At 39.8% G+C, this 27,511-nt stretch overlaps 1 protein-coding gene across 2 annotated transcripts in view; it reads right to left on the reverse strand.

The window, feature by feature from the left end:
• Positions 1-343: 343 nt before the first annotated feature.
• Positions 344-27,511, reverse strand: part of glsb (glutaminase b) — a 37,751-nt gene continuing 10,583 nt past the window's right edge. The window contains exons 4-18 of one of the 2 annotated variants that reach the window (XM_063888019.1): positions 27,304-27,433; positions 26,227-26,306; positions 25,162-25,325; positions 23,972-24,030; positions 19,145-19,177; positions 15,847-15,905; positions 14,990-15,056; positions 14,626-14,676; positions 13,849-14,025; positions 11,360-11,491; positions 10,752-10,844; positions 4,106-4,167; positions 3,352-3,428; positions 2,940-3,003; positions 344-1,825 (exon numbers count right to left, since the gene is read on the reverse strand). In XM_063888019.1, coding sequence (XP_063744089.1) covers positions 1,675-1,825; positions 2,940-3,003; positions 3,352-3,428; positions 4,106-4,167; positions 10,752-10,844; positions 11,360-11,491; positions 13,849-14,025; positions 14,626-14,676; positions 14,990-15,056; positions 15,847-15,905; positions 19,145-19,177; positions 23,972-24,030; positions 25,162-25,325; positions 26,227-26,306; positions 27,304-27,433 — 1,399 coding nt within the window. In that variant the 3' untranslated portion in view covers positions 344-1,674. Of the gene's footprint in view, positions 1,826-2,939; positions 3,004-3,351; positions 3,429-4,105; positions 4,168-6,391; positions 9,689-10,751; positions 10,845-11,359; positions 11,492-13,848; positions 14,026-14,625; positions 14,677-14,989; positions 15,057-15,846; positions 15,906-19,144; positions 19,178-23,971; positions 24,031-25,161; positions 25,326-26,226; positions 26,307-27,303; positions 27,434-27,511 lie in introns of those variants that run through there. The other variant, XM_063888021.1, reaches the window with a different exon arrangement.

Raw genomic sequence — 27,511 nt, forward strand, 5'->3', positions numbered from 1 at the left:
GTGCGCCGCACCGCCGCGAAATCTTTTACAGGAACGCAGCACCGCCTCGCACCGGCTTACTTTCACCCCTGCACATTTCTGACAACAATATCTCCGACACTTAACTTTGTATGTCCAAAAAAATGTGGGCAGAATGGCGGCAAATTCACCAGCGCTGGCAGTTATAGCTAGCATATGTTAAAATGATATTCCCATGTTAGTGCTATAAGATTTGATATAGCTAATGATATTAAAGCTAGCAGTGTTTTATCTGGTTTTATTTGGTAATAACCTGCTACGACAGCAAAGTTAGCATAATGGCTAACTATACGTCATACATTAAAAAAGCCAGTTTAAGGCGAGGGAATATGATTGTATTTATTTTATAGATCACCTCATTTGAGTTCATGTTTAACTTTGTCATTACAGTTGGTCTTAAATTATACTTTTGACACATCACGTAGACTGTTACTGACACTTCTGTAACTTCTGGGGGTACGTAGTGTGTGAACATTTACTGACTTGTTTGTTCGAGTATTCCCAACAAAAAAGAAAAATCAGTATAAGGATGGCAAGCAAATGTTGCATGATACCACATACTGCAGCAATGTGAGCTTTTTATATTTAAATTGAGGAAATATACCGCTATAGTAGGACCATAAAAAAACACAAGGAATGTTGCAGAAAAACTTGAACCCTGTAGGCCTACGGACACACTGATTGGTTAGGCCAGAGTATACATTGTTTGTTTGTATATACAAAGTAATGTGATACATTCTCACAGCCGTCATAGACTTTGGTTTGGATTAAATCTATGTTAAAGAGCAACAAATAACTGTGTAGTGCATAGGTTACATCAGAATATGTATCTTTGACTGCAAGAATTCCAAAGGTTTTATCTGTTTGCTGCTGAAACTTTTCTGTACAGGAAAATCCAACAATGTGACGACTGAAAAAGCCTACGTGATGAAACCAATTTGCTAAAATAGAAATTCCTTATATCGAGGCCCAGAATCTTTCAAATCTGATCAATTATTTGGCTTTTGACGCTGTTAGTTGAAAGGGAAAATCTGCACTTGTAAACATTATTTGCCAAAATTAAAAACGATGAAAAACCCAACCTGCCTGTATTCCGGAGGTTTACATCTCTAAATTGATTTTATGCTTAAAAAGTCTCTGTGAAATAAATACATTGCTTCTATTGCAAGTGTTGCCGCTGAAAAATTACATTCGGAGTACAATCTGTCACTGGCCTCATAAAAACAATCTGAGAAGAGATACAGCCTCCATACAATCAGAGACTCATCAAAACCTCTATCATCATTTCTACACAGCTCACAAAACTAGTACACAGTATTATCCAAATATTGCCAGGTAGAGTATAGTATATCCATAACTAAACTAATAAAACTTTAATGCAATCTATATCCAAATGTGATTTACAGTACGGACAGAGTGATATGCTGCTAGCATTGAATAGAGATATCCAGATAGTGTATCTTTTGTTTAAACAGTAATGATAAACCGCTCACACACACACACAATTATCATACATATTGCATTTCTAAGGGATGGATATGAAGCAGATAGGTACAAAAAGCAAAAGCACACCAGACGGGACAACAGCAAGAACCAACTCATCACAAGTTTTCAAAAATATGGTCACAAATGTACAAAGGTAGATGTGCAGCAGCTCTACAGCAGGCTGTCCAGGCTCTTCTCTGCGCTCTCCTTGTCGTCGTCGACCACGGCAGGCGGGCTGTATTTGTCGCAGTAGCTCTGCAGGATGGAGACCACATCGTGGTGGCCGAACTGCACTGCTTCCTCCAGCGGCGTGTTCCCCCACCTGTGCAAAGACACACTAGTGTATCAAAAACCACAGGATGGGATATAAGGCAGGCTTACACACATTTTATTTGTCATTGACAATGGTGTAATGCACTCAAATATTGTACTTCAGAACTATTTTGGGGTACTTTTACTTTAATTGAGTACTTCTATTTTATGCTACTCAATACTTTTATTTGAAAAAATGAATCACTAGTTACTTTACAGATTCATATTTTTAGCTAATACAAAATATAATTGGGCCAAGTAATACTATGACATAATATCATAGGTTTAAATATCCAGAAGTAGTATATAGAGTAATTAGTAACTCCACTTGCACCAACTGTGATGAATACATTATTGCATAAAAAGTAATTGTCCAGTAATCTAATCTGTATGGTTCTGTAATGGGCCATTATGCACAATATTCATTTTACTTAAGTAGAATTTTAAATGGAGGAACATTTCGGCATATGCTATCAAATTTTTTTTCTGAACATTTCAACATACTAATAGTTTTTTTTTAAATCTTTTCAACATATAATACTACGATGTTTTTTCAAAAAAAGTTAGACAGACTATACTATTGTTTTTTTCCCCTATTTTCGGAACACTATACTAGTCGCTTTTTATGATACTCTAGACAAAATATGTCATTTTTTTGCATATTTCCGACATACTAAACTGTATTTTTGATATTGTTCTAAAAACTAAACTATATCATCTTTTGCATATTTATGTCACCTTTTCACTCTTGACTTTACCTCCTAATCCTCTGACCCATTGCTCCTATCCACCTAGCTTATTACTTTTGTTGTTATTTTTCTTTTATTGCTTTTAAAGCGCCTTGAGCACTGGGAAAAGTGCTATATAAACAACATTTATTATTATTACTATTATTATTATTATTATTATCCAGTTTTCTTTAAACAGCCATGCCTGCTCCTTAAGCACATATGAAGGGGCTTTTTCTAACCAAACAAAAAATAAAGTTTGACGTGATTACACATAACACAGCTTTGAATATTATATTCTATTACTGCTTACAGATCACACTTAGCTATACATACAAATAGTCCACAAAGCCCTGACATTAAAGAAGGGGATAGTGGGGAAGGGTCAGCACTCACCTGTCTCTGGGGACGGGGTTCACCTTGCAGGCCTCCAGGAGGAAGCGCACCACCTCTGTGTGTCCTGAAGCACAGCAGATGATAAAACTGAAAATCCTACATATTATATAACTCTAATCTGTCTGAGGACAGCCAAGATGTACAGCAATGTATTATTATTGTTGTAATACTCATGTTTGCCACAAGAGGCTGAACTCCACCACTGTCCCACTTATACAAAGGTCCCACTTATACAAAGGACCCTTAAAGACATGACAGATTAAGATCACACTTTGAATTTCAGAATTATTGTTTCCTCTCTTGTCCACAGACCACAACTAATGAAAATGTGTGGCCATACTTTTGTTGGTATCAGATGGTAATGCACACTTTACAGTGGTGATTGTGAAGATGTTGACTGGAGGCTGCGTACCTTCAGCGGCCGCCACATGGAGGGCCGTCCTCGAGTCGTAGTCTCTCTGCTCCATGTCTACAGACGACAGCGCAAACCTACACACAAAGGTTCTATAAATAACTTTGTAAGGACATTTAAAGAGGCCCTATTATAATATTCGGTGTTTCCCTTTCCTGTAGTGTGACAGTGTGTATTTAAATGGTCTGCAAAGGCTAAAATCCCTGTGTTGCCTCCAGGGGGAATTCTCCCCCCCCCCCCACCCCTCTCTGAAACCCCGCTATTGTACTTCTTTAAATGCGCGCATCACTACATAACACAGGCTTCTATTGGCTAGCGCTCCAAAACATTGTAGGTGATAGGCTAAGGGTCCGGACTTCTCTGAGCGAATGGCTAATCACAACAGAGCCAGCAAGCGAACCAATCAGAGCAGGCTTGGCTGTGGTTTCAGACAGAGGGTGAAAAGAGGAGCTGCAGCACAGGCAGTATGAGAAACATAAAGATCTTTTTGAAGATTAAAGCATGGAGATGTTCCAGTAGAGACACTAGATACTAAAATGAGCCTGAACATTATCCTAATAGGGCCCCTTTAAGTAAAATATCATAAGTTCTTCTCCCAGAAAGTAGAGGTAAGATGTCCTCTCTTGGGAGGACTATCTCCACCTTTCCTTCTTTCTGAGCATTAAGAAACAAATATAAAATAAAAGTGTTTTTTTGGAATAGACTCCACTGGGTGACTGAAGGGAAAGTGAGTAAATGTGAAGCGGCCGTTCACCTCCTCAGAGCAGACACGTCCCCGGTGTAGGCAGCAAACAGCAGGTTGATGACAGACTTCACCTGCAGACAGAGATACAGAGAGAGGACTTTTACAGATAGTCAGAAAGTGTTCACTGCAGCGCCACCTGTCGCTTGAAACACTACACTACAGATGGATCTGTGACTCACGTTAAACATTACATTTCTATTGCAGCACCGAGGGGAATTCAGTTTCAGTGGGATTTATTCTAGCAATAACATTAACAAGGAGGCTATTTTTCTTTCATATGTTTAATATAATCAAGACATTCCATGAAAACATAAATATTTTAGTATATAAGGCTCATTTCCCAGGGAAGCTGATTATTGTAGTTTTCAGCAAATCATGACCCATCAGGATCTGTTGGGGGACTATTTTATGTGGCAGATTAATTCACATCAATGATGCGTTTGGTCTCTTCAAAGGGATTTGTTGATGATAAGTTAAATAAAGTCGGATATTACCACCTAGTTTCGACAAATGCTGATCAAAATTGAAGCTGTTATGAAACAGAATCCCCCTCAGCAGACAAAGCTACAACTACTCCATTATTAGAACACACACACACACACACACACACACACACACACACACACACACACACACACACACACACACACACACACACACACACACACACACACACACACACACACACACACACACACACACACACACACACACACACACACACACACAGCTCTGAACAACATCCCTGCGTCACAAAGACTTACCATCCAACAGGAATCATTTCCTACAAGCAAAACTTGAGTTGAAAACATATGAGGAGACATAAATGTGAGTGTTGATACATTATAAGAGTGGAATATCGTGGTTTAATACTAAAGGAAATGAGAATTAATTTAAGAAATGTTATGATAAAAAGGTTTTCGGATCAGATGTGAACCCCAAAGTGACCAACTTTTAAACTAAGTACTGTTTCTTGCACCGTGGTACAAACAGGTACACACTTCACCACTGCAAGAAAGCACCACGACATTACACAAATAAAACCATTAACCCCCATTACAATATTCACCAGTTAGTATTCTCAAGCTGACACTAAAAGACAAACTATCTGAGAGTGACAGCATAAGACGATGTTAATCTTTAACATGTCTGAGAATGAAGGGACACCAGAGGACGGGAGGGACACAACCTCTCCAGTGAGGCGCATGAGGAGGCCTCACTGCTTCAGAAACACAGTGAAAACATGCTAACACAAAAGAGACACAAAAACACCTCAGAAGTCTCATTCTCACACCCCTGCCACCCTGCAATTTGCTTTATCTGAAAGTCGTTTTGCATTAAGGTCAATATACTTGGGTTTTTGTTTTTGCACACCATTTTTGATCACATGGTTTTTATCTTCATCAGACACTTTAAGATGAAGACACTGCTAGCTGAGGGACTTTCTTTTTTGAAAGTAGGCCGCTACGTTAACATAATTTATGTATTTATATTCATCGTTAAATCTGATCTAAATTTGAACTTTAAGATTGATATTGAGCAGTCTATACAATTGCATTTCTTGGTAACTCTCTATAGCTTGTGTCTATAGAGTAACATGAACATATTTAGCATGTTTACGAGCAAAAAAATGCATTATAACATTAATCGTAACAGTTGATAAAGTATTTGGTAAGAACTTATATTTCATGTTTCATAATACATCATAATTGCTGCTCAATCACTAACATTTTTCCTTATGCAGGGGTCATAGTTTCATAGCGTTATACTCACTTATAATATAATGCGATTATACGTTTATTTGGGAGGAAGAAATTCAAGAAAATTAAAATCAAAGCAAAATCATCAAAAAGTGCATTTTGCTAACGTACCTAGCAAAGTTTTCGGAAGTCTTCTGGTAGGTGCTATATTTGTTACACACGTTATTCCGAAAATAATAACGTGTGTAACAAATATAGCACCTACCAGAAGCTGAGAACACATGTAATCTCCTGCTGTTGAGACGATCTGTGAAGCTGGAACAGTGATGAGTAGATGGTCATGTAAAACAACAGGACAGGAAACAGATAAGTAGCACCAGATGGAAGGGAGGGGGTGCTAACATGTCCTGTAGACTAACTTAATGTAAAGCAGGAAAATGCGGTTTCTACGTGACACATTGAGTTTGGGAGTTTTCTCTGGAAGTCACAAAACAAACCCCTACTGAGGCTATGATTTAGTTTGTAACTAAAATGTTCCAACTACAGATGGCAACGGTTTTTGTTGTTGTTCAAGGTCAGTTACGGTCCACAGAAATCATATTTAATAATGTTTTATTATTAGATTTTATACAAGGGACACAAAGTCTTTAAAAAGCCCATGTTCACTGTCCTGTCTGCTGGTTAACCACTCAGAGAAACCGGTGTTCGATCAGGACAGTTCCTGGAGTTTATGGAGACTTTACACACACAATTACAACCATGTGGACTGTGAAAACAAATCAAAACATTTTTGACAGAATGAGCTTGGAACTGCACGGCCTCAGCTACGGGAGATTTTTTCAACCCATGTAACAACTTTACAATTTGTATTTTTCTGAATCTTTTTCAGGAATTAGTCTTTGGCATAAGATCCACTGCATATGCATAAATATCTCCTAAAAAATATTAGAGCATTAACAATTCAAAGGTCACAAATTGCAATGGTAGTTTATAAATGATGCAATTTCCATGTCACAAGTAAAAATATATGTCTATGACAAAAGTCAACATAAATAAAGACATGTGGAAGGTAATCAAATGAACTTACAACGTAATGATTACAGGGTACTGAAAAGACATTCATCAACTCAGACAAAGTATGCATGCAAGAGGGAGAGGGAGAACTTACAGAGGAAAAAAGAAACATTAAATACATGTCATGAACCATAACAATCTGATGATTTTAATGGAAATACTGGAAACTGCTTTCAGAAGCCTTCTGTCATGAGTATGATTGTACAGAGGAATAATCACAGCTTGAGGAGTGAGACGTTTAAAACTTCAAGTATTACGATTGGTTGCAAAGCAGCATCAGGCTCTGATTTGATTTAGATGTCAGATAAATAGCTTTGATTGGATAAAATACGGTTTAATCAGTCAGTGTGCCAATGACCTTGTACTGCAACAGCAAAACCAGGCAACCTACAGGACTGATGGTCTTAAAATCACAAAAAAAAGGTCTGGAAATAAAGAAAACAAAAGGTTAAAACTCAACCTGAACTGAGGGAGAGTGTAACGAGAGCTACTCTTGGACCCGCTCTCACATACTGCAGCCAGTATACATGATAAAACATCTGATCCACCAGGAAGCAGGCTTTACTATAGGGAAGAAAATGAAGAGCTCGTTGTCCTTTGAATCAGGTGCAGACAGTACATGCATATATCCTGAAGATTATTGTGCATGTGTATATTTTAAAAAATCCAGCTACTAGAGAAGGAATTGATGAGTTAAGATAGACATTTTAGTCCACTGTAAAAACTTTAGCCAAAAGCAACATGATCCATGGATTTAAAGTAACAGACTCAACTGAACTGCTGAGGAACACAGACTTTAACAGACCAACAACTCCTCCTGTGTGACTGATGACAGGGGCTTTTGAAATACTTGGTATAATGAGCAAATCAGAAACAATACACTGACATGACAATAAAAGCAAAACCTTCACACACCATGATGCTAACACGGTGTCATGGGACTCAGCAGCTATGACTGAGCTCAGGTCAAACACCACACAGTGTGTACAGTGTATACAAACAGACTAACCCACCCCACCCTACTAGTCACAGTAGCTGCTGACATAATGTGCAAGTTTCTCTGTTTCCCGGAGGAGGCACTATTATAAATACGGAACGTCTGAAGTGTATCACACACACATCCTGCTCTGCATGTACACCGGTCATTAGAGACATTCAGAAGTACAGGACATCAGGAATATGGAGAGACAGTGGGAGAACTTACATGCCTAGATTAAGAGTTTGAGAACTTTTCTTTGAGAATACTGAATATATACTGTGTGTGTGTGGCAATATAATTCAAAGCACTTCCTAAAATCCTTACTTTATTTGTATTTATGTTTCTGTGGAAAGTAGCATTATTTCTAAGGCATCTTGTTTCAACATCTTTTACTAAGCGCACAAAGTAAAAGACTGCTCTTTCAGGCTGCAGGGGGCTTTCACTGGAGGTCGTAAAGCCGTACTGAGTAACTTCACTAACTAACTAACTAACTAACCGGCTACACTCTAGATCCTAACACATCAGCAGCAGAGTGAGGCAGCACTGGGAGGGGACAAAGGCAATCAGGATAAGCGAGTGAGTGCAACAGCAGCTCCTTGTTTAAGTCCCAACCAGCTGCAGAAAGATGGATGTATATTGTGCAGAGAGATGTCCATGCTTACATGAAGCTACCAGCTAGCATCAGAAGCTAACGAATCAGCTCGCTCAAACCGACCACAGAGCTGAGAAACGTTGCACTACTCTGACAGCGACTCGGGTAAGCTTTCAGTTTTGGGGGTCCAGCATGATGACATTGAAAAAGCTAAAACCTTGCATACCTAAAATCCCTTTAGAGTTCACAGCTGGCCCCTGCCATGGCGCAACTGGCTGGGTTACTGCACCGTAAGCCGGCAAACCCAGGTTCGCTTTCCTGATCCCACCCCGACTCTCTCTCCCACTTCCCTGTCACTCTCCACTGTCCTATCTGATTAAAGGCAAAAAGCCACCAAAAAAATATCTAAAAAAAAAAAAGAGTTCACAGCTCACTTTGAAAAAAATGGTAACACCGCTGCATTCCAGTCCAAGTATTCACAGCTAACCTTCATGTTAACAATATTCTCCTTTGACCCAAACATTCCCATGAATAAAATCCAGAAACACATTCCGTTATGCAGCGGAGTTCATAGTGTACCACGGCACATCCTGCATCTGTGTTACTGTTATCAGCAGGCAGAGGCCTCAGTGAGAGCTACAGGAGCAAACACCACAAAAGAAGTCAGAATGTAAATATTGAAAGACTGTTGGGGTCAAAGCCGGCTGTAGTGAAATTCCTCACACACACACACAACCCTTTTTCCCCCGTTTGGTTAAAATAAAAGTGAATTTCAAATGAAGCCCTAGTCCAATAACCCTTACTAAAATGCAATAAGGGGGTTATAGAGCCTGATCAGAGCAGCAGATCCTAAACACACTCAGGCAACCAGAGTTCATTTGAAATTCAGAGCCAACTTCAAAGCAGCGTCCCATTCCCCATCACACACAGAAACAGAAGAACCCTCCCACACAGAAACCATTGGCAGTAATAAATAATCCTCCGCATTGTTTATGTATAAATATTCGAGGGTGAGGTAACGGTGGTGGTGGTGGTGAGAAGAGGGGGGAAGCGATCAGTCTATGTGGGGGACAGGCGGGTCTCCTTTTTAGGCTTTTATCTCATTCGGCGACTTTGTCCATCCTATAGACTACAGTGGTGGAGCTGTCCTCGTGCGACTCGTTGGGGGACACCTTTTTCCAAAGGGGGGCTTTCAGAGCTAGCTCCTGCTGGAGGCTCTCGTAATCCATGGGTCCGAAGGCGAACTGCTGTTTCAATCGACACGAATAACAAATTAGTCTCGCTCCTGCTGCGTGGGTGTGTGTGTTCTGTGTGTGTGTGTGTGTGTGTGTGTGTGTGTCTAAATGGCATTTGGTTTGCTGATAAAACACCTACTGAATCCCTGACGAAGGCAATTGACATAACTCTGTTGATCCCATTTTCAGGAGCTTGTATCTTGTGCAGAGAAAAATTCCACTTCAGCATTAGGCTAACAGCTAGCATCAGAAGCTAAATGTCAGCTCAACTGTCAACTCCTGGATCTCAATCTCAGCCCAACAAGAAGTCTGAGAAACAGTTTCTGAGGTATGATCTAACTTGTTTTCTTTCATGAAAGCAGGTGAAAATGTCAGGGTTACTGTTCTAAATTCATCATTTTATGTGTTTTCGGTGCAGTATTGCAGCCAAAATGAGTATTAGAACATCCAACTTTATTATGATCCTGTCCAAACCTTTCTACCACAACAGGAACATTTGGATCAACAGAATAGTTTTTTCTCACTTGCCTCTCAGGGGTTCTGTTAATACCAGGGATAAACCTGTTTGAGGTTTAAGACGTTTCCTTATTTAGCTTTAAGAACGGCAGGATCTGAAGCAGGAAGGCTTCAGTTTTCCATCTCCGTGGGCCTTTCAGTATTTTTTTTTAATAAGATGTAAATGGCCAGCTTTGTCATCACACACTTAGTTAATTATGCTGCATAGACCCGTTGTGAACCTTATGCAAAGCAGACTGAATGGTATCCAGAGAACAAACTGAGTAAGATTGAAACACCTGCAGCAATCTCCCTGGGAATTAAACGAGAGGTAGCACAGTCGCTGTCTTTATAAAGTGACATGTTTTTTCTGATAAAGATGTACTTTTTGTAAAGCAATAGCAGTCAACATGTAAGCGAACAGCATCATACATCGCAATGAGCTGTCCAATGTGAACTACAGCAAGCTAAGCAGCAGCTGCGTTCTTGGAGAGAAGGAGCCGGAGTGTGTCTGAGGAGGGAAATGGTTGCAGCTTTGGGGGTGTGTTCCTCACAACGTGATGCTGCTGTGTGTCCTTACCCGCTGGTCCCCTCCTTCTCTGCGGGGGTCGTGCTTCCTGGCAAAGTGCTTCAGGTTGTCGTAGTTGTGGAAGTTAAAGAGCTCCACCAGGTCCTGGAATGAAAAGGCAGGCAGATGCATCAGAAGGATGAATATGATGTGAAATGTCATTCTGATGATTAGCATTAGCGAGGCAGACCTGGCAGCTTAAAGAGAGCAGCAGATTTAGGAGAATGTGTTTGGTTGGTTGCGAGAGTGACGAGGGGCGTTATGTAATGTATCATTGGTCCTCGAGTTGACTACCTGAACTAGCTCACAGGCTCCACCCCATTTAGGAAACACATTTAAACAATACTATCAGTAATCTGATTACATGCAATGTTTACTGACTACATTTTCTGATGAGGTTTTATAGTGTTATCCTTCTATGCTATTCACTCATGTAAAAGTACCTTAGAGTTATATTGTCCAAATAAAAAATGACATTGAATCTTTGATTAGTGCAAGTCTAGAGAAAGCCTCTATGTGTGTATTATGCAATAAGGCAGCTGACTGAAGGTGACAGAAATGGAATGTAAACATAGAAGTGTGTTTTATTAGAGGCCATGCCGTGATCCGCCCTCACTCACCGTGCAGAACTGGATTCCTCTCACTGAGTTCCCCAGCTTGTCCAGTGGAGGAGACCAGCACATGATGCCCATCACGTTGGGAACCACCAGCAGGATCCCCCCCGCTACTCCAGACTTGGCTGGAAGACCGACCTACAACAGGGAGAAGAGTCACACAACAGAACAGCAGCGTGTGCATCTGCAAGTCTACAACAAATCAGTTTGTCAGCCTGTGACATTATTATAAAGAATTTGCCATCCAAGAATTTTATTTAAATGAGGGTTTGTTTGTTTCTTAATTGAACAGCGTTACGAACGAGTTCAGTATTTCAGTTGCTCCTACTCTCTTCTCTTTTGCCACCAGGAGTCTCATTAAAATGTGCCATCTTATCAAACACCTCGGCTCAGACAGACCATGTGATACAACAGCAATGCTGCCCTGAGGAGTAGTTCAATACGAGCAAACAAGCATTTAATGGTTAATCCTTAACCGTTATTTTGAATGAGTTCAGTATAGGTCAAGGAGACAGACATAGTTCATGTTCAGTTAGTGTCCTGATATTCATCATGTTGAAGGACATTCAATTACTATTTGTCTGAAGAACAGTAAATCAGGTGTACTTTCTTAAGGAAATGTGTGGAAATACCCAAATTGTGATATTTCATTATAAACACTACTTACATCTTGCACACTCTGTTTCTACTTTATTAAATATACAGTACAGTCCAATACAACTGTCCTGCCATGGCTCTTACGATGCCATTTTTAGTTATGAGGTACAATATACCAAAACAAAAACCTAATAATCATCAAGTAGTACATTTGTTCTGTCCTCACCAGGCGCCCATTCACTTGACTAGACAGACAGCTAACAATAGAACGATGGAATGACTTTCTGAGGCAGAAGTGGGTTTTGAACATTTACTCCATCCTTCAGGTTTACAGAATTCTTCCTTTTCTCCTTCGTAAACTAAATAAACAAACAGAAATGTACATAAAAGTGTGTTTGCTTCATCCTTCTACATACATACACAGTGTAGCATAGAAATTACGTGAGGAAAATAACATACTAGTTAGCTTGCTCGCTCTACATGACTTGCAGAAGTTCTTCAGGCATTCTATCTACACAAAAACGATTTATTGCCATTAATTTGACTACAAATTAACTTAAGATGCATAAAAGCATAAATTGGTCCTTCATACACAAAATCATAAACATTGACTTACAAGCAAAGCCTTAACAAGGGCAAGAACGTCCTTCAAGGATGAGCATCTCTTCACCTTGGCATGTTCTGACTCAACTGAAGTAATGAACTTCCTACTCTAGCTAGATTTGACATCACAGGAAGTTACATCAGCTGAAGGTAAGTATCAAAATAAAAGGCAGGATTAATAATGAGTGTTTCCTCACTAGAAAGACACTAGGTGGCGCTAAAACCCCAAAAAATTCCAATGCCATGACAACATTGATAGTAAATTAAACTCAAATATAACAGAAACTGTTATTTGACCGCTAACAAACATAACATCATCAATAATAAGGATTTAAATTATTGGAAAAGCTAAATAACTGTTTCAAATGTTTTGTTGCACACTATAGAATTGTATATACAGTACTATATTAAGTATTTGTTAGCTAAAACATATCTGTAAAACATCCTTAACATAATGGAGCAGGTATTCATACATTTTAGTGTCATAATGGTTTGTTTATTACTTTACTGTGCTGATGTGTGGAGCTCACTGTGCAGCACGGGGCCGACAGCGTTGCAGATGACTGGTTTATCCTGACAGGAAGCTCTGGTCTGGCTGCTGTACTGCATTATGTTCTACTGTACGGCAAGTACTTACATTACTACTGACATTATATTTGACCATTTTTATTCAAGTAATGTCTTTTTCCTATTTCAAATCTCACACAGAGTTTAGTGCAGTAATGGATGCTTGGTCCCAGCTGAAGGGTTGGGTCAGATTATCTGGTTATGCTGGTATAATCCTTTTTACAAGCTGAAACCCGGTTCATTTTATACCTGCTGCAAACCTGCTGAACCAACATTTGTCAGTTACTAAAAATGTGTGTGTGTTTAGGCCTGTCAACACATAGCAGAGGAACTAGGTGAGCCTAAACAGTCAAAGCTACAGGTAAACACCACTGGAGATAATACACTCTCCCGTAATGACCCAAACACCTAGTGGTAAAATTCATTCATCAGCATCAAAACCCTTTGAACAGTTTTACACAGGACCAACCCTGCCATAACCCAGGATAATAATAATAATAATAATAATAATAATAATAATAATAATAATAATAATAATAATAATCAGTAGCTTTTGTTTCTATGTCTGGATTGTAGCCTGCAAACACAATTATTTGGAAAGATTTATAAAATATTTGTACAAACTAAAACTAAATATTTTGAGACGGTGACTAAAGTGCGCGATGTTAAAGAATAAAAGTACAAAGATTAAAGTATTAAAAGGCATCTTAAAAAGGTTAGATACTTACATGGAAAGCAAACTGTCCTGAGAAGTCGTACATGCCGCAGGAGTGCATCAAACTCAGCGTGTTCCTCACCGCCTCGGGGCTCAGCACACGTTCACCCGTGATGGGACAGATGCCGCCGTTAGCCAGAGTGGCCGCCATGACACTGGCGCTCTCACAGGTCACCTCGATGGAGCAGAGCTGCAGGTTCACACAGAAGGACAATTTGTACCACTTTTCCATCAACATTTTCTTGCACTACAGAGCACCTCCTGTGTCACGCCCAATTGAAACTTGGTGGTGGGGGAACGGGAGAGCAGGAATGAGAATACAGTGGAGGTGACAGAGGAATTGAATATGCAGCTCAAACTGAGGCCACAAGGGGTCAGTTAATGTTTTGATGACAACTACGTGAATTCAATGCTATGTCCTTCACAGCAACCTGTTTAAACTGGCTCTATTCTCTCAATTAAAACACAGAAAAAGAAGTGCAGAATGATATTCAGCCTTCATTTAGAGTTCCAGACTCCTCTGAAAACAAATCTATGTACTGTATATTGCAGGAACAGTTTATAATAGCTCCTGTATGAGTCGTTTTCAGGGAATTTGACAGAAAGACAGTGATATGGGGCTGGGTATGGTAGAGAAGCAGAGCGTCGACCCATCCAGGATCTCTGACCCTGGCGGTTGGAATCAATAGAGTAGGAAGAGCAGCAAAAAAGCAGGAAAACAACATTTTTGATAGTCATAGAAAATGAATAGGACTTGATACTGAACGTAAAGAACAAATGCTATACTCACTTGAAAGTAGAAGTCCAGTACAGATGTCATGTCTGTCCCGTCTGGGAAACACTGCAGAGAAACAATGAGATGAGCATCCTTCAAACACTGTGCATTTACATGTCATTTTCAGACAAACGCATGAGACGCATAAACAGGTACGTCTAATAAAAGCAGATTCAAACTAAAAATGTTATAATATTTAATTGGGGAACATATACATTAAGATGTTCTCATATACCTCTGACAGTGACTCACACTTTATCTTCCTTTATTTGTTTTAATCTACAGTTACTGTCCTTCAGCTTTGCAGGGCAGATGAAATCAATAGAGTGACAGGAGTATACAAAGACAGCAACGCCCTATGACTCATCCAAGCGCAAACCTTTTTCTCCTTCAAGTAGTAGCCGATGGCGAAGTTCCTGTCCCCTGACTCACGCTCCGACTGGAATCTGTCAGACAAAGATCAGAGCACTCCCATTACATAGGGGAAGGAAATATTTGCACTGTGTGTGTGTGTGTGTGTGTGTGTGTGTGTGTGTGTGTGTGTGTGTGTGTGTGTGTGTGTGTGTGTGTGTGTGTGTGTGTGTGTGTGTGTTTGCACTCGAGTGTTGGAATTCTGGCCCCCCTCCCCTCATGTGTACAGTACAACCAGAGTGCTTATGCTGACTATCATGTGATGATGCACTGCAACATGAGTCTCTGTGCTTGCTCTTCTCCCTACACTTGAAAGTGACACAAAGCAACAACAAGAGACACAATACGACTCAAATGAAACAAAAAAAACCCACAAAAAGACACAAAAAAAACCCTCAAAAAGACACAAAAAAGACCTCAAAAAGACACAAAACTAATATAGTCTTTGTCTTGCGCCTGTGTAGAACAGATGGTGGGGCCCTCTGCATGTCTGTGTCCAAGGACCATGTTTCATAATCCACGTGACATACTCATATTTCACATTCAGACAACCTACACAAGTTGGCAGTTGAGACACAACTTAGACATGATACACAGATCCTGCAGTCATTATTGTTCGTGATGCTGTTGTCTTTTGTCTTTTGCTTCACAAGCCACAGATGCAGCTTCCACATTTGGTGTTTAAAACATCACTAAGCCCATTGGCCTTCAGAGCTCGTTATCTAAGAGCTGATAAAGACACTTGCCAAGAGGTAGCTTTGTATGGAGCCATACAGTGTAGCAAGTGTTCTGCTTTGTGTGGTGAGTGAATGAAGAGGGACTTACGTAGCGTTGCTGAAACCCACGTACTCGTTTCCCGACATGCTTTTAAGAAAGTTCATGACCTGGAGGGAAAGCAGAGAGAACGTTGATACATGTTATTTAAAAAGATCATGATAGCCACTTTAATGTCTAGCTGCGAGCACTTCATGTTAATGTAGGCTGCATGGTGGTATCACAGCACACTCGTTAGTACGTATAATTACACTTCATTGTGTCTTTTCTCTAGAGCTGCAGGCTATTTTTCAGTGTGGCTTCCGCCAGGACCATATGTCCCCGTCATCCTAGGGATGTGGTCGTTGACAAGACTTTGTTGATGTTTCACCATTGCTTTTTATTACATAAACAAATTTCTGCTTTTGATTGTCAAAGAAAGATCACAGTTAATACCGTCTTACAGGGATCGAGGAAAAAATATGTTTAAAATAAAAAATAAAGGGAAAATTCAAGCTACTGAATTAGAAATTACATTATCCAGTTATTACTGAGAATCGCAATGTAATGAGTTGCCAATAATACAATGATACTATATTATGCGATTACGGAAGTCTTCTGAGCAAAAGTTGGACATCACAGTTAATAAGCACTAGCCACTACTGATTCCAAATAGGTTGTATGTTACTAAAGGAAATTTTGTTTACATTGTATAGTCTAGTTTGATCTACAGAATGATCGTTTTGAGGAGCGAAAGTGCAGGTGACAGAGCCCGTCAGACAAACAGGGCACGGACAAAGGGACAAGGCCTCCAGAAAAGGACAAGGACAGTTCCAAGCGTCAATGCTTCGAAAAAACACGCAAAAGAAAATGACATGATGACATTTTAGTTTACATTATGGGAATTAAAGGACGGTGCACGATACTACATTACCACGTGTTTGTGTAAGTACTTCAAAAATTCTCTGTAATGAAAGCTCATGATGACGGTGAAAACACTAAATGGGATTTGACAGATCCCTCCATTGAAGAAAGAGAGAAAGCGAACAGGTTGGTGGGTTTGCAGGAGGAAAAGGTATGGAAAGGCAAAAATAAATTAAACGCTACCCGAAAGCATCGTATTTTCCCACTTCTAAGGGAAAAATGCAAAAAGTAAAAAACCCCAACCATTGCCAGAGCAGCTTATATTCCGCCGGCACCATAATATTTCCAGAGCTATGGTAACGAAATGTGCAACAAATTAAAAACTATTCGTTGTCAACAACACAATCGGAAGACGAATTGGGGAAATGGCAAATGATGTCAAAGACCAGCTGATGGCAAAACTTCAGACAGTTCTGTTTTCCCTTCAAATCGACGAGACGACAGATGTTACTAATGATGCGCAACTGTTAACATTTGTGCGATACGAGGACAGTGGCACTATGTGCGAGGAATTTCTTTTTTGCAAACCACTGCCCGGGCGAACTACCGGTGTAGAAATATTTAAAGCACTGGACGATTTTTTCACGGAGCACAATATCTCGTGGCAGAGGTGCGTTGCATTATGCAGCGATGGGGCCCGAGCCATGAGTGGCAGCAAGACTGGACTGTTTGCGCATGTAAGGAGGGTGGCTCCGGGGGTAATTTGGACACACTGCCTGATTCATAGAGAGGCTCTCGCCTCCGAAGATCTCAGTGTTGAGCTCAGTGGTGTGTTTGATGTCGTTGTCAAGACGGTCAACTTCATAAAACGAAACGCATTGAATACACGCCTGTTTTCATCCCTATGCCATGACTTGGGAAGTGAACACAGCTCTCTCCTTTATCATTCAGAGGTGCGTTGGCTGTCTCGCGGCGCTGTGCTCGCCCGTGTGTTTGAACTACGCGGAGCTATCTACGAGTTCTTGTGCGAGAAGCATTCTGATCTGGCTTCCAATTTCAACGATAGTTACTGGTTAACTAAGCTGGCGTACCTCACAGATGTTTTTGCAGAGCTGAACAAGTTGAACAGCTCCATGCAAGGGAGAGATGCAAACGTCATGCAGCTCTACGAGAAGCTCGACGCATTTGTGAAAAAAATGTCAAAGTGGATCGAACGAGTGGAGAGCAATAACTTGGCGATGTTTCCTTCAGTTGAGGAATACCCTGACAGCACTGACATCAACGACACTATATGTGAGCATTTGAGGAAGCTTGTGCGTCAATTCGCAAAGTACTTCACTGATTCGGAAGAGTGGCGCCGTGACAGCAAGTGGATCCTGCTCCCATTCAGTGACGATGCATCAGTAGGGTCAAGTCTGACGGCTGTGGAAGAGGATAAGCTGATTGAGATGTCCACAGACTCTGTCAGGAGGCATATGTACGACACACAGCCCCTTGTTAAATTCTGGATAAGTTGCCAGACAGAATTTCCACAGCTTGCTGCAAAAGCAATGAGGTGTCTTTTGCCCTTTCCAACCACATACCTGTGTGAGAGTGGTTTTTCTACACTGGCGTACTTAAAGAATAAGTACAGGGCTAGGCTTGATCCAGAGAATGACATGAGACTGTCTCTGTCTACCATTTCGCCACGAATAGACAGGCTGTGTGGACTTCACCACGCCCAGATATCACACTGACAGGTAGGCCTAATTCTCCCATGTTTTCACTGTTACGACCCTGGCGGGTTTAGGCCCCGCCCTGTGTTAATGGTAAGCCTGTTCTCTCTCCCTGCTTTTCTCAATCTCTCTCTGCTTTTCTCAATCTCTCTGTCTCTACAGCAGGTGATTGGTGACAGGTCTGTCCTGGCTGGGTTATAAAAGCCCTGACCAGCCAGCAGTTGAGGCTGCCTTGGTCTTCATTTGTTGGATTTTGGTTCTCCGGTGTTGTTGGATTTTTGTTCTCCGTTGTTGTTTTGTCACACACCTAGACTGACTTTGCATGACATTTTTAGTTACTTTTCCCAATACTGAATTGCACAACACTTTATTATTCTTTATTCTTTCTTTAAAATAATCTTTAATTTAATTTAATTTAATAAATCTACTTTTATTATTATAAAATCTGCGTGGCCTCTCTTTCATGTTTCATGCATTGAGCTATGCATGTAACACCAAATACACACGCGCACGCGCAGGCACATCAGTGGGCCGCGGATTGCTTTCTAGTCCGAATGGTGGTCCCTGGGACAAAACCAGTTGAAAACCCCTGCTCTAGAGTAAACACAATGTACTCAACATCTACTTAGTTTCTTAGTAGTCAGGCATTTATCACAGCTCATAAATTGGTCAATTAAATACACAATAATAAAACAGTCTCCAGTCATCCTAGGGGACTGTTCAAAAGGTACATTAAAGTTAATCAATACTTTCGACTTGAATGTTTGACCCGGTCTGACTTTAATACTTACATAATCAAATCTCTCTGCGTTGCTTGCACCTTGCTGCGGAGGGAAGAAAGGAATCAGCAGTTAGTACAGTTCATTCACCGAGGGATTTTGCAGAGGACAAACACAGTATCGTTCTAGATTAGACTAAAATATTAATACTGACCAATTAAAACTACTGAATTAGAAAATACATTACTAGATTTAACGAAGAAACAAAAGCAATCACATGAGTTTTGCCAATAATTACAAAATAGATATGAAATACTAATAGGATTTGATGCGACTAGGCTACACAGAGGAAGGTCTTCTGAGTTCAAAAGGGAGATTTAGTAGACATGTGCATCAGCAGTTAAAGAAACACATGTCCCATCTCACTGATTCCAAATAGGGGGTTCGATATCGTCTAAACCGTAAAAGGTAAATGTGTGTATGTTGTCACCGTGTATGCAGCCGAGTTTGCATCACAGGTTACAGTAATGCAGGTGTGTGCGTGTTTGAGGAGTCAACATGTGTCAGGTGTCAAGAGCCTGTCAGACAAAACACAGGGCAGGATACAAAGGGACGAATGGTTTTCCTCTGAGAATAGAATACACAGTTTGTGTACATTTCTCAAGCTTATTTATGTTGGCTAGTGCTCTGAAGAAAACACAGCAAAAGAACAAATGGACATGCATGCACATTTATAGTTCTGTAGCATTAGAGGCAAATATAAAGGACGGTGTGCACGTATTTTTAACTTTACATTTAAAAGACGAATGCATTATGTGTGACAGTACATTTCAAAAATTCTACACTTTACTGTGCAGAAGAAAAAGTGACACTGATGGAGGTGTTAAAGAGTCACTAAATGGGGATTCTACAGATCTGATTGGAGGAGAAAGAGAGAAGAGCGGGATAGGGGGTCTGGGGGATTTGGGAGGAGAAAGATATGGAAAAGGAAGAAAAAATTACCAACGTCATTTGACCTGCAGCAGCAGTCATTATTTCCCACAGTTCCTAAGTCTGTAAAATATGCAACAACATACAAAAACAGCAACAACATGTAGCCTTCAAGCACCATGTAACATCAGTTCCGCCACGGCAACCATCCAACAGTTTCCCCCAGAGCTTAAAGCTAACTGGACAACCTGATGAACGGCATTTCAGACATTTGAGTCTCAGTATAGAAAAACAACAAACACATTGATAGACTGGAACGATGGAGAGCAGATGGACACAGACACTCATGATGGTCTCAGAAAATGTGAGGAGATGTCTTAGAAGCATCCTGTGATGCGTCTTTTGCCATTTAGTATGCGGTCAAACAGGTCTGCTGTGTAATGAAACCTTTATCTGCACATCAATCTATTAAACTAATATGGTGCATCATAAATCAAAAAGAGAAAGGTGTTTTTAATTGACTAATGAGGAGTACAGATACTGTGATAATATTATGAATCACTTTGCTGTAAAAGAATAGAACGAACAGATTGCATCATATAGATGATTAGACAATACAGTTGGTGCTCTTCACACTACTGTTGGAAATGTTTAAGAGTTATTTCAACATTTAAGCCCTTTCCCTCAGAGAGTGAGATGAAAAGATCCGCCAATAATGTCATGGACGTGTTTAGCTAGTTTAGCATGAAGACAGAAACAGGTTAACGTCTGGCTTTATCTTGTTCAAAAGCACACCAACCAACACTAAATCTTACTCATTAACAAACTCTATGTATTTGTTAATGAGTAAGAACCTGAAAAATTAGGAGACCAATCTTTATCTCTTCATGTGCAGCCATTCCAGTGTCTGTTGGATTCCAACACAGAGAAATGTTGTCAGTAGTTTATGGACTACAATAATAAAAAAAATCATGTAACTCAAAGACATACCTATAAATATTAAAACCGGAGAAACTGATAATGCCAAAATGGTCTCTTTTGGCAAACCACAGCTAATTCTCCGAGTGGTTAACTCAGTGGGGATGTCGGTCGGCTGCTCTTAGTCGATCTTAGAGACCAATATCAGAACCTGTGCTCACCATTTCCTACTTCTACCACTAAAAACAACACTGATGATCCTCCAAATATTACAAATACTACTACATGCCTGTTTAAACGTTTCCCTTAAGTCTTTTTTCAAAAGCTAGCTATTTTAAGCTTTCAGCTTCGTACTTGCTTGATTAGTAGATGCATGTATTCATGTTTTAGCCACTCGCTGCCGGTAGTTAACACAACAGCTAAAAAAGAAGTGAAAAACAAGGAATTTCCACTTGGTATCCTTTCAGCTGTTTTGGTTTCTGTGAAATAATGCTAAAAAGCTTCAGGTTACTGGTGTTCATATCATCATCTCATCTTACTCTCAGAGAGAAAAATGCTGAACTATTGAAACTACTAAAAGCCAATTTACCCACCGCTGTGAGAGATATGCTCTTTTTATTTTTAAATAACCAATTTACTCTTAATTTTACTTCTGTTCGACACACAACAGTCACACAAATGTATAGATGTTTTAATGGCATCTGTTGTGTGCTGTATTTGTTCACTATGTCAAACAATACAAATGAAAAAGTTAGCTTCTAAACATCGCTGGTTACAGATCATATCTAATTCATAAATACTGCTGACTAGTAAAGTTAGAAATTCATGTCCAGTGTTTCCTCAAGCAGCCTTTGTGTTTAGTTAAAGTTTTAACACAAGTGTACTAGAACTGATCTTCAAAGGAATAAATCTTGAGTAATAGCCCTACTCTGTTTAAAAATTAACTTTAAGGCACCAAAGTCATAAACAAGCCATTGTAAAATGACTTACTATGACAATTATGTTGTCATCTTTGCTTTTCAACGATCAACTACAACATCTTGGGCCATATACAGCCGCGGAAAAAATTAAGAGACCACTTCAGTATTATCAGTTTCTCTTGTTTATAGGTACGTCTTTGAATTATAAATTAATTAAGTTAAGTTTATTAAGTTAATTAATTATTATTTTTATTTCATTGTATTCTATAAACTACTGACAATGTTTCTCTGTGTTGGAATTGAACATACACTGGAATGGCTGCCGTACAAGCAGAGATAAAGATTTAAGAAACATCTGGAGTGGTCTCTTAATTTTTTTCCGCGGGTGTATAGGGCCCAAGATATACATTTTGTGGATGATGCAATAAAAGCAAAGATGACAAAATAAATGTACGAAGGTCGAGTGACATATGCAGGAATATGATGCAACCTGTATTTAAGTTAAATTGGATTATATTTGTAAACTGATAATGAACACCAAGCACAGGTGAATTTTGAAATGGGAATGTGTTTTGAACATGTGTGAATGGAAAACATACAGGTTCCAGACCCTGAGACCTCTGACAGAGTAAAAGAGGTCCGAAACCCAGTTGAAAATCAAACAGGCCACATGCTTCAGCATGCTTCTTCATACATAGGTGGTGGTTTTATTTTATTCCCTTACTTACTTCCTCTCAAGTAAAAATATACCCACCAATAATCACATTTCCAAGCTTTGGTGACATATTGTTTCTTACAACATCAACAACAATGATCCATATTATGAGTGAACACAAATTCGAAATCTAAGTGTTTGGGACAAAGCTTGGCCTAACATGAGGTCCTCTCCAGAAAGCTTCAGTCAAACATCAGGCCTTGACGTTGAGAATGGTGAAGCAGTTAACAGAGAATGTGCTGTACAGCTCATTTCAAGATATTAAAAAGAAAACATCTGCAATACAGTCTTGCAGCTATTTATAGAAAACTCTCGTCTGAATGTGTCTGTGCAAGTGCTAATTATTCACTGCCAGCACAATTATGTAAAGAGCCCCTGTGAAGTTAATTAAAAGTCAACCTGAAATGATTTCCAACACTGTGAGGAGCTTAAAACATAAGGTGTTAAAGCCAGGTTTAATCTCTCCTTTGAGATGTGTGAAACTGTGAGCTGCAGCTCATATGACAAGCGATTCATTTCTGAAGTCACTGTCAGTCATCTGTGTTCACACTAAAGAGAAATCCTGACAGCGTCACAATAAACTGTGCTGAAGCTCTGTGGCAGGTGAGGTAATGACTCACTTCCTGTCTCTCCTCATGTGCAGACTGAGGCTGGTTTGTGTGCCCTGCACTTGACTAGCTCTACTTCCAGGTTGTTTTCAGTAGGGACGATAACTGTGTGTGTTTGTGTGCTTGGGCTGGCTGAGTGCCTTCCGGAAGGATTTGCGCAAGACTTAATTACCACAACAGGACACATGGCAGTGGACTAAGGTGGTGACCTAGAAATGATTCCAGCTGGGTCAAAAGCCATAAATATTGCAACAAACTGTGTATTTGCACCGAGTAAATGTCAAAAATGAACTGAATATGATGTGTATTGACATACACTCATTGTTTTTAATGGCTGAACATTGCGACAGCAGTGTTACTCCAAGCTTGTTTTGGAGAGAGCTAAAAGGATCAAAAGCTAGTATTCTTCCCCAAAGCGTGTTCTTTAGTAATATTAATTATAAAATGTTCACTCATGTACATGTAGCATCAATTGGTATGCGTCGTTAAAAAATAAATAGCTTTCAGTGCATTTGGGTCTTAACTAAGAACATCATCATCTAAAACATGATAAGACATGAACACGGTGTTACTTGATATTACTGTGAGTCTACCTAGCATTGTTTTATATCAAACATAGGTTAATCAGCTGATTGTTAAACAGTCAATCTTATCAGCTAATATTTACTGTTTGTTATCCTTCATTTTTTTAACTGGATAAGCAGCTCAGTGATACCCACCATACACAGAATAGTATCTCTAAGGGTACAGTGGAAATGACTGACTGAACAACACAAATGAAGGAGGGGAGAAGTGTTTCTGTGCTTACCTTTATCAGTGAAGTACAAACAATAGCGCCAGCGTTCACCATGGGGTTGTGGGGCTTATCTGCAAAAACAAAATAGCTCAGTTAGCATGCTGCAGAGGATCACAGAGTAAACACTCACCTGAGGGCTCTGCATATAGACAGAACAAACACTGAGAACCAAATACATGTAGAGCACACATTGACTGAAGATACTTAAAATAAATACTTTTTAATAAAGTATATACAAAATAGCAGCAGAATGTTTTAATTAATACTTTCAAATGCTACTTTGGCATGTAACCCAGTGTTTATGTCATGAGTTTGTGGATTTTGGCACACACAAAGCTTGGCACGCTGACAAAGTCTGTGTGGAAAGTCGCGCTTAGCCATGTTTCGCTATCAGAATGAGAAATACTGTTTTGATTTCTGGGTGGGGTATGTGTGGGTGGGGGGGGTTACTTCACAGTTGCTCCTTTCTAGAATAGAAATATTAAACATAAAGAAATTATACAAAAAAACATGAGCATTGCACTTCAATATACTTTGAAAAATAAGTATTAAAATGTATATTTATACTACAATAAATAACCAATATTTCAATACAAATTATAATACAATCAAAGTGTTTTAAATTCCTGATTAATTTCAATACAGATTTTTTATTTTACAACACTTATTGTAGCTGTGAGTGGAGGTGGATGGTTGTCACTTAGTAACAATGAGTCAAAGCTAATGCACTACTGTTTAACTGAAGACATTAATTTAGAATCGAAAGAATTAAAAAAAGTTTGAATGTAAACAAATGATGATATAGAGAGTCTTGCACTGTGTTAATCATGCATCAGGTGGAGGTCATGTGACTTCGGACATATTCCTCTACAGGAGAGTTAACCCAAGAGTAAGTTTAGATATCGCCTTCTATTTCATCAAGCTGCTTTGGGAAAGGAGCCCTCATCCTACATACAATGACAAGATGACACAAAGTCTTCCTCCCTCAGCGCTCTAAAAGAATCTAGGTGCAGCACCTCCATTTTCTCACTTGTGCGTCATGCCCTTACACAACACAGCAGCCACGGGACCGTGCTGGCAGCAGAGAGGCTACATTTCTACACACTTCAATCAGGGTCCAGGTCACTTTCTGTTCCCAATAGTGTGTAGGAGAGGAAACATACACCATGAACTAGAGAAAAAGGAAAAGTCTATCGTCTCACCATCATCATTGAGGAAGAGCTTATTAAAACGCAGGCCACTGGGCTCCTTCCCAATGAAGCTGTGCACGTACTCTGTGCCGTGGTCGTGGACAGCGACAGCATACTTCAGGGGCTTGACACAGGACTGCAGACAGAAGGGGACCTTAGTGTCTCCCACTGTGTGTCTGCAAGACGGAAGATAACAGATATCTCAGCGGGCGAAACAGCTGCAATGTCAGTGCTAGAAAACCACATTTTCATAGAAAGTCTTTAGAGAAACATGGACTTATGAAAGGAAAATGTTCTTATTAAGAAGATACCATTTCATACAATACTGTTGGGGGCAAACCTTAAAATTCAGTGACGGCCTGATAACACAATCTGTTAACTGCCAGGTTATCTTTATGACTTCCTTGCTTACAAAAACATAACTAATATACACACCTTTGGAATTTTACAACTGCCATTAGAACAAGTGGATCCAAACAGCTGCTAACGTCATTACACTACTCTTTGGTACATTTCCTTTAATAGTCGCTCTTGTCAGTAGGTGTGTGTGTATTGTATGTAAGTCACGTGTGAAAAATGTAAATGTCTTTTATCGTTTACTATGTATTCTTTTTATCTTTTGTGGGTCTGCAGGGAGGAGTTCAACACAAGTTGAATCAGCTTACTTTGAAAGATGTTTACTAAGAAGATTTATAACACTGCCTTCAAGTAAGAGGAGTTTATTTTGTATTTAGTCCATCCTCATTAATGAGCAAAAAGTGGCACTTAATAAAGCAATTTATAAAACTCGAAGGGTGATTTTATTTTACAGTTAGAAACTAATACTCAATAGTATAAATAAACAAGAGGAATGGTTTCAGAGACTGCAGTAAAAGTGGCTTGTTTGCATTCCTCACTGGAGGCCATTAGGTTTTTATTTTGCCAACAGTGAAATGGAGTCAGTGATTTCATTTAGGAATGTAAACAGCACAGAGCTGCCGTTTGAATGTTGACTGATTAACATCCTACAAACAGTAAAGATAACAGGAAACCATTTGAGAAACAGGACAGTGTCCCTGCTCACGACTGGTGTCTCACCTCTGTCCGTCCACTGTGCACAGGGAGACGGCCCACAGGTCAGGGCTGAATTTGGCGAGCTGAGGAATGTAGTCTGCAACCTGAAAGAGAGGGAAGGCCGATGAAAGAGTGTCGATGCAGCAGAGGCTCACCTTACACCTCTGATGTCTGCTGAAGCTCAGGTTTCAAAGGAAACCTGACACCAAGTACAACTGACAGCACAGGTCCTCATGTGCTGACGAGAGAATTCCACCCTCAGAGGCTCAAATTAAGAGGAAATGACGCAGTTCGTTTACTATGCTTTTTAGGTTCTTACATTAACACTGTTACAACAACTCTCCCAGGAAGGCTTTTGACAAACCCCAGAGAGGTGTTTCAATGCTACGGAACAAAAGGAAAATTTGCCCTGCAATAGACGTTACTCAGTAAATATGATTTATTGTTGAAATCGTATATTTTGGAAAAAACGGAGTGGATACATCTTGAAATGCAGGCTGTGCTAGGGAAGCTAAAATAAATGTTGGCAAAATGATGATGTGACCCTGCATAGAGACGGTTAGAGCTGTCTCTATTATGGTTCATTTTAAATCTCACAATAGTGTGACCGTCAAATATTTTAAAACAAACCTGTGTCTAAATCCTCCGGTTTATTGTGCATGTTCGCACAGTGTAGCATTTCATAGCCGACATTTTACTTGTCAAAGCTTGTAAGACAGTAGTAAATTACTAAATTAACTGGCGTACAAAAGTAATTATGAAGACAACAGATGCTTGAGAACTGTTTTTAAATCACTAAACCTTTATGTAACAAGCACGTAAAACTACTTGACAAAAAAGTGGTGTCAAACAGGACCCGCACCACAGGTGAAAGCTACAGCTAGTGTACTGCAGGTGGAAACACAACCATCCTTTCAACATGTTTTAGGCTCTTTCCTGCAGCTGCAAGACGGAAGCATGCTATCACAGTGGTTTTCAAACAGCTTCTGGTGACTGTAATCCAGGACTGATGTACACCTTTAATACCAGCTGAATGAAGACTGATAGAAATGAATCTGTTTAATGATGCAAAACAAAAGAGTCATAGATGAAAGGACACACCTGTCCTTCATTGAGAGGTTTGGCACTCTCATACAGCTCATCAATATGCGAGGTGAAGGACTGGAAGTCTGGGATGACGAACTTCTTGCGGAAGGCCTGAGTGAGCAGGACAATGTTGCTCTGGACACACCTGATAAATAAACCACAGATAGCATGCTCAAACACAGTGACTGCATGCAGTTGGAGGCAAAGTTTGTCAACCAAGTTT

The sequence above is a fragment of the Eleginops maclovinus genome, chromosome 7, assembly GCF_036324505.1.
Source record: "Eleginops maclovinus isolate JMC-PN-2008 ecotype Puerto Natales chromosome 7, JC_Emac_rtc_rv5, whole genome shotgun sequence".
Lineage (NCBI taxonomy): Eukaryota > Metazoa > Chordata > Actinopteri > Perciformes > Eleginopidae > Eleginops > Eleginops maclovinus.